This window comes from Nelusetta ayraudi, unplaced genomic scaffold (genome assembly GCF_046127955.1).
Source record: "Nelusetta ayraudi isolate G7.1 ecotype Tasmania unplaced genomic scaffold, CSIRO-AGI_Nayr_v1 ptg000021l, whole genome shotgun sequence".
NCBI classification, from domain to species: Eukaryota; Metazoa; Chordata; class Actinopteri; order Tetraodontiformes; family Monacanthidae; genus Nelusetta; species Nelusetta ayraudi.
This window is the reverse complement of record NW_027466071.1, coordinates 2,153,305-2,165,941: the sequence shown is the minus strand read 5'-3', so window position 1 is coordinate 2,165,941 and position 12,637 is coordinate 2,153,305. Positions and strand designations below refer to the sequence as shown.

Here is a 12,637-nt window from a genome sequence, read left to right as displayed (position 1 = left end):
CGTTTGATACTCCAGGGTTGAGTTTGTCTTGATCGGCTTCACCCTTGCTGCAAGAAGAAATGCACTGATGAAAGCTCAGTGCGCGTGTAGCGGGTCACTGGTCTCTACTGCAGCGTCACTGGAGGCTGCAAAGGTCGTTCTTGTGCCGCACACCACTGTTCTCAACAGCCCTTATCTGCAGCCATGCTGCTTCTGTGTAATGTTTCACCTTCAACATTTTGCTGTCCAACTGCTTTCAAACCATATTGTTACTTGATCCCCATCCTCAGTGATACCGGAACATAACCGGATGTTGGAACATTAGTGTGTTTAATTTTTTTTCCAGCGACTGTCTTGCGCCGCACACGGTTGGTTGAGCTATTATTTTACACTTGCAGTTTGCCGGGGAACATGAAATTCCATTGCCGCCAAGTTAAAAGTGTAACTTAGCAGGAGGAAGTTGGGAACAGTAGGAGTGGTGAAGTCTGGGCGGTGCACTGAAGCAGGCTGTTTCTCCATCAAAGAGGCTTTTATCTGAAAGACTGACCATAGGAATTTACCTGCTTTGCATTTGGGCCCTGGTCACACGACAGAGGCCGTATTGTTCCACTCATCTTATCTGCAGACATTCACGTCGGGGTTCCCCCTGCTTCCACTTAAACAGGGTGTCTCAATTGTTATTTCTTTGGATGTATTTGCTAAAAACATACTGAACACTTCGTAGTTTAGGTGAGGAAAAAAGTCGTACAGATGTGAGTCACACAAGGAAACGTTCCGTTGGTCCGTTTCATATCAGCAGCAGTTGCCAGGCACAAAAGCTCTCAACTCAAACCGTGAATAAACAGGATGTAAACATTTCGTGCTCAATTTAGATTTCACGTTACCTTGCTGGGTCGTCTTAGTCGGCGAGTCTTTCTGCCTTAACTGCTGTTGTATCGTGGATTATTTCTGTATTTTATTTCTATTTTGTTGCAGTTACCTTGGGGTCTGAGGTTAATACTTTAACATTGAATGGTAAAAGCTAAGCTAAAATATGGTTCTCATCCACATGTGTAGCCCTAACCTTTACCTGCAGGTGGCTTGCGGAGTTGAGATAACCAAGCTAATCTCAAGAGTAAAGTCTCAGAAGAAAAAGAAGAGTTTAATTCTGAAATGGACAGACATTTAAAAAAAAAAGCCCTCAGCATTTGCTGATTTGTTGAAATTGACTTGAAATTGAAACATTACTTATTTTATGTCTGTTTTAAGTCTTAAAAAAAAAAGAAGAAGCTGTATGGGAAGAATTAAACTATGGCTGCGTAATTCAGTATTTAATTTGATTCAGATGAGGCTGAGCCATGGATTTACAAGCTGTGTTATGTTTTGCTGCTCCAGACTAATTTTCTCACCTAGATGAGGAGGCAAAGTCGCTCTTTTGATAGTAAAGACTCTGGAATAACTTGGGAGTCAACCTTCATACAGAGACATACAGAGAGGCATACGTTATATACATTTACACCGCCATACTTTTCTCCTCCTTCACAACAAAGTCTGATGGCAGCTCTGCTCCACTGTGTTGTGATGCCTTGGAATGACAGAAGAGCTCCCGGGCGCTCATGAGAGAAGTTCTGCTCCAGTTGACTGCCACTCGTGAATCCAGAGGAGAAACCCGAGTTTGAGTGTTGTTTGTTCAAGGGCTGAGAAGGCATGAGGGAGCAAACACAGAGTGGAGGAGGGAGTCAGAGGTGAAGGACAGTGTTGAGGGTGAAGCTTTTCGTTGCCGCTTCCCATGAGGCCTGTGTAGCACCTGTCATTGTGCTTTGGCTGTGTCTAAACCGAAGTGGGAGGTCACAACGGTTATTACACTGCAAAATAAAGTGATCCAGCTTGTTTGGATGCAGGTGATAATCTGGAAGTGGATCTGTTTGAAGTTGTCCACGTCCGAGTAGCCACCTTTTGTCTGCACTCTGCTGACCTCGTCATCTAGCGGACGGGAAAGTGCAAAATGTTGACCCGACATTTGTGAGAACATTTGTGAGTCCATGTATTCTTGTTTATAGCTTCATTAAAGGGGTCTTGTATGAAAAACAGACTTTGTTTTGTGTGTGTTTTGTATGTCGTTCTGTGTTACCGGCCTACTAACGTACACTCCAAGGCAATAAATGACAACTTGTGAATCTGTAGATGGGTTAGCGTTTTCCTTGTTACCATGCGGAAACTTTTTAGATTAAAAGTCCATGACTTAAAAAAAAAATAACGACAACGGAGAGATTTATCATGAATTATGATTTTTGTCAGACGTTTTCTGTCAGCGATTTAGTTTATTTTTACATTGTGTTCACTGGAAGAAAAAAAAAAAGTTTTTTGGGCCACATGGGATGTTTGGCTGCAATACCTAGAGTGGCCACGAGAAAAGCGTTGCGCACCCATTTTGAACGTCATGTCTTAAAGTAAGAGCGCCAAAATGAACGTATTCAGTCTGGAGATGGACCACATTAAGTTTCTCCTCTTATTGTCATCGTCATTTTCCTCGTACACATTTTGACGTTCTCCCCAAAGCGCATATTTGTGTCGCAGGGTTTAGATGTGGACTGATACTGGCCAACCCCGGCAGCTCAGTCAGCCTTTGAAAAAAACAAAAAATGAAATTGAGACTGAATAGTATCAGGCAGTGTCATTCTTCTCTTCAAACCTGTTGGAAGAAGCAGAAATACTATAGTATATTCTGTGTGTGTGTGTGTGTGAGAGAGAAGAACAGACAGACAATGGGGTTGGGGGTGTAATTTCAGAGCTTCACAGAACGGGACAGGAAGTACATTTAAATATGTGCAGCGTGGTGGTACAGTGTTGTGAACTGTTGCCTCACAGGAAGAGGGTTGTGAGTTTGAATCTGCTTCTAGCTTCTTCTTCCTCTGCCCGTGTAGGTTCCCACGTAGCGCATGAGAAGGTCTGACCGCTCTGACCACTGAGGCGGTGCTCTGTGCTCTGTGGGTGAGAGTGTGGCCTCCACTGGAAACTGGAGAGACGTTTTGATGCATGTTTTTTAGTTCCCCTGAACTCTATCAGATCACCATCAGAACTTGCGAAAGCCTGACCCTGCGGTCGGTTGGGTGAGCCTCACTCACCATTACCAGGAAGCCCAGAACTGCTTTCGATTTGTTTCATGTTGAGAGCATTAATCATGTTTTTAAAAAGCACTAATGTTTACTTTGCACGTCTGACTGATTTTAGACGCCTACACGAGACCTTATCATTTGAAAGACACATGGGGCAAACCAGTTAAAAGTTTCTAGTGATTAAAGCTTTTAATCAAGAAAAATCAATATTAACCGATTACACATAAGTCATCCACGGCCAGTGCATTATGGGTGTTGTTTGTGGACGCCTTGCATTTTCTCTCATAGTCACCGAAACCTCAAAATGTGCAACTGATAAAGTCCTTCTGCATTCTGAATTTGTCAGAATTGTGTCATGTAGTGTCATTGTGTCATGTAGTGTGTGTCTAGAGTTCTTCAGAGCCTGTAGTGTCTGATTGCAACCATAAAAACCCTGCCATCAATGTTCCAGTTTATTATTAATGCAGTTGCAGGATAAATGATCTCAACTGAATTTGCCACTGCGTTTCCCTGCGTTTGTATCAACTTGGAAAACTTTACTTTCCCATTTGTTGAACAACCTGATTCAAATGGAGTTATGCAAGTCATTACTCTTTTATCTCTGCATTGTTTTGTGCACACCTCTTATTTATTGGTTCCCAAAAATGGCAGGAAAGCAGAGGCAGAGAAACGTTACCAGCAGAAGCAGATTCTGAAAGATGTGCGATAAGATAAGTTATGATGTGAACAAAACGCATTGAAATGATGCATCAATACTGCCATTAGCTGGCAGCAGCAGAAAATACACCCCACAGACAAAACCCAAGGTACAAGTTTGAAGTTCTTGCTCTCATTACTTCTGTGCTTTGCTTAAAAGAAAACAGTTTGTCCGTGAAAACATTCACAACCCTGCAACCAGGTTATGAATGCTGAATTTGACTGTGCTCAGTGTAGTAAAAACAGAAAAAAGTGGCTGTAAAGTCTGGCCACGCAGCTCGGTTCAGCGGCCTCATTCTCACTCTGCAATCTTTGAGCATCTCAGATCACTGTCCTAATTGGCTGAGCAAGCTGAGGAAGCCCTCCCCACCAGGTCTGAGGATCAGCGCTACTAATCCCCCCTCGGTTGGAGCGGCCCAGCGCCGCCTTAAATATAGCCCCCCCCCCCCCCCCCCCCCAAAAAAAGAGGCTTTATGTGGCTCCATGCAGACCAGGCGATCCCCTCAATTTACAAAGCAGGCTGATTTGTGCAGGTGTGTGGGGATCCTGAACACCGACACAGCAAACACTCCCCTTATATGTCTGCTGAGTTCCTCAAAACTCAGTAGGGGGAAGCAAACACGAGAGTTTACTAATCCAGAGTCGTTTGCTCGGCATTCATGACCTGACTTGTACATTAAAACAGAATCTGCATATTATTGCTTCCACTCAGGAAGTATAGAAGAACCAGCGACACACAGAGACTCTTTCCATGTTTGCTTGCTGTTGCCTGGAACGGCAAAGAGGAAGTGGCGGTCACTGCACGCAGCACACTACAGAAACTCATTGTTTTCTTATCAGATGCACTTTTGTGTGTCACCCATTTGAATGCTGCTCCTGAACATCGACTGTGACTGTGCACAGGCGTGCAAGCGCTGCAGGGACGGAGGGTAGATTAGCAGCCACAGTGAAAGGGGTCAGGATAAAATGGGCCCGAGCCAATTGAGAGCAGGTTATTGTGGACCTGGTAAGCTTTGGTCCATCGCCCGAGTTTAGGTCCGTTTCCACCACTGTAATTGGATGACTGGACAGACTTCATTTGGCTTGACTCGCGTCCAGTGCTGATCGGTGCACTTTTACAGGCAAAAGGAGAGGAGGGAGAGGGAGAAACGTCTAACTGGAGAGATTTTAGACAACAGTCGGGTCCCACAAACCCGACCTCTGATCTTTTTAAGTTGTAGTATAAGAACATTAACACGATGGGATTATAATATTCTGCATAAGAGTGCGAGTCTGGACTATTGAAGTGTGTAATTCAAGCCCAGGTGAACTCTGGCAGCGTACATAAAGCCTTGGGCTATGATCTGTGGTGGCCTCTTTTACAATCCTGCTCTCAATGCAGAAAGAAGACAGAAACAGCACCGACTGTCATGATCATTTATTAGACCAAAATGTGTGTATATATAAATATATACACATACATACACATTCTTTTTTTTTTTTTAACAGTACATCTCCTTCCAGCATGGCAGAAACATGAGTTTGTTACAGCAGCCAAAATCTGCTGTAATTATTTAGATGATTCTTAACGGTTGCCAGGCTTTATTTTTTTTTTTCACTTTTATTCCACAGCTGCTGGAAGCAGAAGTTAAACAGACTTGATGTTGCCCAGTTAATATGAAGTTATTACCAGAGTATAAAAAAATCAAACCCAGCGATGCATCATGATGAGGTGAACAAAGACAACAGGCGCCTGGTTGGATCAGCGCCACCTACAGAGGGGAACTGATCCATCCTGCACTCTGTATGAATCACATTGTCACACCTTCAGTGTTGAGTGACAAAGATGTCCTGAACCGGCACTTATATAAACTTTCCATGACACGTATGGAATATTCCACACGGCGGCGTGACATCATCGGGCGTCACCGGACCCCCTCATCTGGCCCCCCCGCTCCTCCTCGCTCTCCCCCGCGGCGCCCCCCCTCTCCTCGAAGGAGGGGAAGCCGAGCCGCTGCTCCATCCAGTGGGCCACGCTGAGCAGTTTCTGGTCCTGGAGGGCGGGGCCCACCAGCTGCAGACCAATGGGAAGCCCCCGCATGGACAGGGCCACCGGCACCGAGACGGCGGGGAGGCCTGAGGGGGGGGGGGGGGGGAGTGAGAGAGAGCAACAACATCTCAAGGTCACTTACAGGTCAGTTCCAGGTTAGTTTGAACGCTGAGCGACAATAGAAAGTCAAACTGAGCACAAACACCCCCCCTGAGGATAAACACATGGACACATAGGAAGAGGGTTTGTGGCGCATGTGGGGGTGGGGAAGGTTTGCAGGCTGGAGCCCATGACAAGGTAGGGCTCTGAGGCATCCTGTATGTATTTCATAAGATAACACATACATACATGTGTGAGCGTGTATATACTTTTAGATTTGCATCCCTTCTTTTTTATTTATTAATCTATTTCATTTGTATTTACCATGTTTTATCTCTGATAATTATAGTATTTATTATTATACATTTATATATTTAACTGTGCATGTGTGTGTGTGTGTGTGTGACTGAGTGAGTGAGTGAGTGAGTGAGAGAGAGAGAGAGAGAGAATACATGCAAATGAGTAGACCTGTGTTTATGGCAGTCCTCTCTCACTTGTATAGAAACGCATGGTTCTCAGTTAAACAGATGAGAACAGTCCACACACTACTGAAGGAATAATAATAGAATGATTTGTCAGAGATTAGGGATATTTCGTCATAGTACGAAAAAAAAAGAAAAAGAAGTCAATGTGTTAAAACCTTTAACACCTCAAAATAGATTTTCACTTGATAAGATTGAACGTCTTTTTTTTTTTAGCAATGTGTGAGGCAGATATTTAAAGCAATGATTTCTTCTGCCAGTGCAGTTGGCTGATGAGATCATTTCCTGCTGTGAGGCGGGCACGCTGAAGTCTGGCTTACAGGAAACCAATGTGTTTTAAACCAGCGTTTCTCAACTGGCGGGTCGCTACCCAAAAGTGGGTCGCTGTTTTGGAGTCGGAACTGTTTTAATTGGGTCGCGGCTTTGTGGGCAGTTTCACATTTCTTAGTAAAAAAAGAAAAGAAAAAAAGAAGTTCTATATTAATATAATATACTTTGTTTACATGATGATTATGACTGGATGAAGGCATTCTGTATTGATGCACTAGTTTTTCTCTTTTTGTGGAATAAATTCCAGTGCTGTGGAAGGAATTAGGGTGGCGACTTCACAATCCAGAAAAAGAAAAGTGTGTCGTGAGACTCGACCAGTTGAGAACCACTGGTCTCTCTCTGGTCTCTCTCTGGTCCCTCACTGGTCTCCACTGGTCTCTCTCTGCTCTCCACTTGTCTCTCACTGGTCCCTCACTGGTCTCCACTGGTCTCTCTCTGCTCTCCACTTGTCTCCACTGGTCTCTCACTGGTCCCTCACTGGTCTCTCTCTGCTCTCCACTGGTCTCCACTGGTCTCTCTCTGGTCTCTCACTGGTCTCCACTGGTCTCTCACTGGTCCCTCACTGGTCTCCACTGGTCTCTCTCTGCTCTCCACTGGTCTCCACTGGTCTCTCTCTGGTCTCTCACTGGTCTCCACTGGTCTCTCTCTGCTCTCCACTGGTCTCTCTCTGCTCTCTACTGTGGCTGAGTCTTTGTGTGAATCTAAAGCGTTTCGATGCCCAGTTCCTCAGCGACTGACAAGCAGGAACGAACTCTCTGTTCCCCATCCTAACTCTGTGGTGACATTTCCCCTGCGGAACGCTCGTCCTTCCGTCCAGCACTTCCTCGGCCTGCGGGTGCAACCCGGTTCAGTTCTGTACCTGCCATGTTGGCGGGCTGCGTGAAGACGTCCTCCTGCACGCTGCGCGTCCGGTTGTCCTCCCGCGTGAAGTCGGCGTGGCGGGCGGCATCGGCCAGAGTGGTGGGCGCCAGCAGCAGGTCCACGCCCGAGCTGAACACCTGCCTGAAGTCGTTGGCGATCAGCCGCCGGACCTTCTGCGCCTTCACAAAGTAGCGCTCGTAGTTCCTGGTGACAGTGAAGGCGGCGGTAGATGATGATGATGATGATGATGATGACACAGTTTCAACAGTCTGACATCAAGAGCATCTACAAGGTTGAGATTGATCAAGATAAATGAATTGCACTCTGCGTCTCTGCCACGGTGTGAAATGTGAAATTTCCTGGTTCCCTTTTTCGCAAAGTGTGTGTGAGCTTCAATGTGGACTTTCAGACTTTCAGTGGACTGTGGAGATCAGTAGCAGATTCTGCAAAGTTAGAACAAGACACACTTGCGTCAGTCTGCAGGGCAGCTGTGGCTACACATGGAGCTCCTCCACCACCAGTGTGGCGTGAATGAATAACGGGTTTGATGTAAAGTGCTTCAGGTGCCTAGAAAAGCCCTGTATAAAACTCAGTTGATTAATATAACTACTGTGATGAGCGAAGTGGGAAATTAGAACCAATAATGATTTGAATTTACCTGGTAATTTATTTTCTTTATCTGACACTGTGTTATTTTCTTTTGTTGGAAAGCAGTAATAGAGAGCGAGTGTAATCATCAGAGGGCTTGGGGGACAATCAGAGAGACATCGTATCGCTTACGGACTCACTGTTTGAGCAGGAAGTAGTTCCCGGTCAGGATCCTCCCTCTCACCACGTCATTGAAGCCCTCATGGCGGGTGGTGGCGTACATGGCCTCGGTGGAGCTGTCTACAGCGCTGTGGTGGCCTGGGGGGACGAGGAGGGGGGGGGGGCGCAGTAGGAGAGGTGGTCAGCAACAGCAGCAGCAGCAGGAAGTGGCGTCGGGGGGGGGGAGCCGCTTCACTACCGTATTGCAGGCCGTCGAAGCGAGCCATGTTGGAGGCCACGTCGGCGCTGCACAGCACGTGGTAGCACACGATGGAGTACTGGGTGTGGGGGAGGGACACCTGCTCCACCCGAGCCCCCGCCTGCTCAAACAGGTCGGCAACACGACGCCACTGAGCGGCCGTCTCCTGGGAGAGGCCTGGGGCGTGGTACTCCTGGCAGCGCACACACGCGCACACACACACACACCAGAACAAAGAGCACATGATGTCAAACTCTACTGAAGGGCAGTGTTTCTCAACTAGTGGGTTGCGACCCAGTTTCGGGTTGCGCAGCTGTTTTGATTGGGTCGTGGCTTCCTTTTTGGCAAAAAAAGAGGGGGGGGGATTTTAAATATTATTTATAATATGAGAGAACATGTTGGGTGACAGAAAAAAAAAATCACGTGGAAAAAAAATGGAACGTCTCTGTCTCTTGAAAATGGATGGATGGATGTTGAGCGTTTATTTTGCAGGACACACAATTGAATGATTTCTATGATTTGTTTACTGAACCTGACAGAAAGTGAGCATGTCTTTATGTTCTGAGGAGACCTGCTGGACACACGCAGTTCCCAGATGAGGGACGTGTAAAGCCGTTATCTGTCTGATCACAACTAGACCAAGCTTCTCACAGCTAAACTGTTTCCATTTCACAGTTTCAACGTGAAGGCACTTCCCATTTCGCTTCACGTTGCTTTAAGTCTGACTCACCTTAGGGATGCCGACACAGATGTTCCTGACGTCAAAGTCTTCAGGCAGCTGGGCTGTCGACGGGGGGGCCGGGATCGTCGTGGAGTCCCTGGGATCGAGTCCTTGGAGGACGTCTGTTGGTGGGACACGTGAGCCAATGAGCCAATATCTACGTGCGGCACCTCTGAATCACACATGCATCGTGCATGCACTCTGCCCACTGTGTGGTAGAGGTTTTCTGTTTTAGCGCAGTGGTCTGTGGCCACCTGCTAAAAAAACACATTGTGAAACATTCAAGAAACAACCGCTGGAGTTGTACAAGTTGTATTTGTAGTTTTCCAGCAATTGGCAATCAATTCGCAACTGCATCACTGGCTGTGTTTCCATGACACCTAGAAACCTGACCTAAATATGGTAACAAAAAAAAACTGGTGATGGAAACATCTAAACTGGAAAACCCTCTCAAATGTGGCCAAAAGGTTTTGACGCTCTCACCAGGTGGTTTTTCAGATGTATCCATATAGAGGGATATGGCAAAAGTCTCATGGAAACACCTTTTTCCACATGTACGTATTGACGCATGGGGTCACGTGACCAGTCCACGCTGAGTGAAAATGGCGCGTTATGATTGGACGGAGGAGGAGACGGAATATTTTTCTCAAGCGATCAAAGAGGAAAATATGACAATCATTCTGGACAAACGTACACAAACGGAATTCTCGTGGGATGAGACTTGACGAGAATTCCGGCCTGTGTGCTTCACACCATTCAATGGAAACACCTGCAAATTGCAATTGTACTTTGTCGAAATTTAAAAAAAAAAAAATAACAGTAAGGGAATGTTGAGGCTTTATCTTTGTGTTTAAACCAGACATGGGCAAACCACGGCCCGCGGGCCACATCCGGCCCGCATGAAGCCAGACAAACAAACAAAACCCATTGCTAAAAAAGTTTGCCCACCCCTGGTTTAAACCAATAGAAATTTGCAAGCAGAGGTCAGTGTGTATTGGTTCCGTCCCAATGGGAAGGACAACTTATCAAGAATGGGAAAATAGCAGCAAGCGAACAAAACCAATCAGTGTAGACAGTAGTTGTGCTCAGTGTGATGATTGGCTTCTACCTAAGACGATGGCTGCGTCACTCGCACTGCGGGTGACAATCCCGGGGACGTCCATGGAGTTCATCAGCGGGATGAGACCGTGTCTGGACAGCAGGCCGTAAGTGGGCTTCAAGGCAACAACGCCGCACAACGCACCAGGGTTCCGAGTGGAGCCGCCCGTGTCAGAACCTAAACTCCTGTCAACCACCGGCGGGAGAAAACCTTCAGGATGGATGATGTCACCAGAAAGAAAACTAAAAAAAAATTGCGTTTGTGTTTGCACTCACAGGAAGCTGGTGAGTGAAGCGACGGCTGCAGCGCTGCCACCTGAACTCCCTCCGGTGATGACCCAGTCGGATTCAGGCACCGCCCCTGTGCTCTCTCTGTAGGGGGCAGCGTAGCTCCAGGGGTTCCTCACTGGGCCGAAGGCTCCATCAGTACTGCCGGCACTAAGAGACAGACAGACGGACAAACAACCCGTCAGTTGAGAGAATGTGTTCCGAGTCCAGAATGTCTCTGCAAATTAGATTCTAACTAAACTAAATTCATCAAATTCATTCATTCTAAGACATCAGTTCTATTGCTGTTTAATGAACACCAACTGCTCATATATCCATGCCACTGTCTTTTTTCTTTAAAAAAAAAAAAAAATAGTACTGAACTAAAATCACACAGTGGGTTTGTTGCCAATGTATTATGCATCATATTGTGATGTGATTGTTGATTTGAGACTTTGATGCTGCTGCATCCCCACAGTGCAAACGGAGCAGCGTGAGCAGACAGTTGATAAAACAGAGAAATCTGTCACTAAAACACAAGAGAGTGTTTATCAGCGCTAACCCCATTGCAAACTCATCCATGTTGGTCTTCCCAACGAGCACGGCCCCCTGGTCAAGCAGCTTCTGGACAACTGTGGCATTGTAAGGTGGGACGTAGCCTGCAGGGAGAAGCAATAACTGGTTACAAGGGCAGCATGAGGAGTCTGTGGAAGCAGCACTTTCTCACACACACACACACACACACACACACACACACACACACACACACACACACACACACACACACACACACACACACACACACACACACACACACACACACACCTTCCAGCATTCTGGAAGCACACGTCGTCTTGACATTTTTAGTGCAGAAGTTGTCCTTGACTGCAAAAGGGATTCCATCCAGAAGGCCGATGGGTTTGCCTGAGAGAAGATGAGAATCAACCAGTGACCTGCGTCTGTGTGACGCAACACAGGAGGACACGCAGAGACACCCGGAAGCACCCGCAAACCTTGCAGCAGCCGGGTTTCTGCCTCTCGGGCCTGCTTGATTGCGGACTCCTCAGTCACTGTGATGTAAGCATTCAGGTGTTTGGTCTTCCTTATGCGATTCAGGCACTTCCTGCACAGCTCGGTGGGGGAGACTCTCCCCTCCCGCAGCGCCGCAGACACCTGGGAGACCGCAGGGCAGGAATGTGAATCGACAAAGGTGGCCTGATAACATTCACAGCATTTAGTGAAGGATGCAGTTCTGTTACCTATTGAATAGGCCCGTCAATTTCAGCTATAAAGCCATAAAGTTAATTTTTAGCCATGTTAAGTGCGATAAAGAGTGGCGGTCAAGCGAGCCGAAGCGATTTAGTAAATGCTTAACGTGCATTTTCTGTTTAGAAGGTCGACCGAAGAATGAGGTATTGCTTGATTTTTGCCCGGAATGCTACATCCAACTTGTAGCATAGCGGTAAAACACATCAAATGTCTTGTGCCACACATAAAACTCTATCCTGGAGAACGACCGACCGCGTTACTTTACCTCTCTGATGGTCAAGCCGAGCATGTCTTCGTGTCTTTAAGAGACAACCTTTAAAATCTACAGCAACCTTCGCATAGTGTGTATCCGCACGGGCGCCACCATATTTGTTTCCCCCTTACCCAATGTCCAACATCGGTGCCTGTGATTGGATAGAAGTTGAAGAAGCTGTTGTCTGATTGGTCGAGTGAATCCTGTGCGCTGTTCAAGCTCAACGGAGTGACAGGTTACAAGAGGACGTTGCCTCGTAATGATTTTAAACACTGAATTTACAAATTGTTTGCATTTTAATGGGTAGTCGCCTTTATATGAATATCGTATCTGTGTTCCCAAGCCCGCCGTTATGCGTAAATAACTTTAATACGGGTTTTACTGTCGGATACCGGGTTGAGAGGCTTTCTCACCGCTCGCACCGCTAACCTGATAGCGACCCACTTCTCAGT

At 46.5% G+C, this 12,637-nt stretch overlaps 1 protein-coding gene across 1 annotated transcript; it reads right to left on the bottom strand.

Moving 5' to 3' along the window:
• Positions 1 to 5,165: 5,165 nt before the first annotated feature.
• Positions 5,166 to 12,335, bottom strand: qrsl1 (glutaminyl-tRNA amidotransferase subunit QRSL1). The gene is made up of 11 exons (XM_076027605.1): positions 12,198 to 12,335; positions 11,677 to 11,836; positions 11,489 to 11,587; positions 11,226 to 11,322; positions 10,673 to 10,834; positions 10,407 to 10,582; positions 9,308 to 9,420; positions 8,578 to 8,770; positions 8,360 to 8,477; positions 7,570 to 7,775; positions 5,166 to 5,885 (listed from the first exon to the last, which is right to left on the bottom strand). Exons 1-11 carry the CDS (start codon positions 12,219 to 12,221, stop codon positions 5,665 to 5,667), a joined length of 1,569 nt encoding a protein of 522 aa, XP_075883720.1. The 5' UTR covers positions 12,222 to 12,335; the 3' UTR covers positions 5,166 to 5,664.
• Between the last annotated feature and the right edge of the window lie 302 nt (positions 12,336 to 12,637).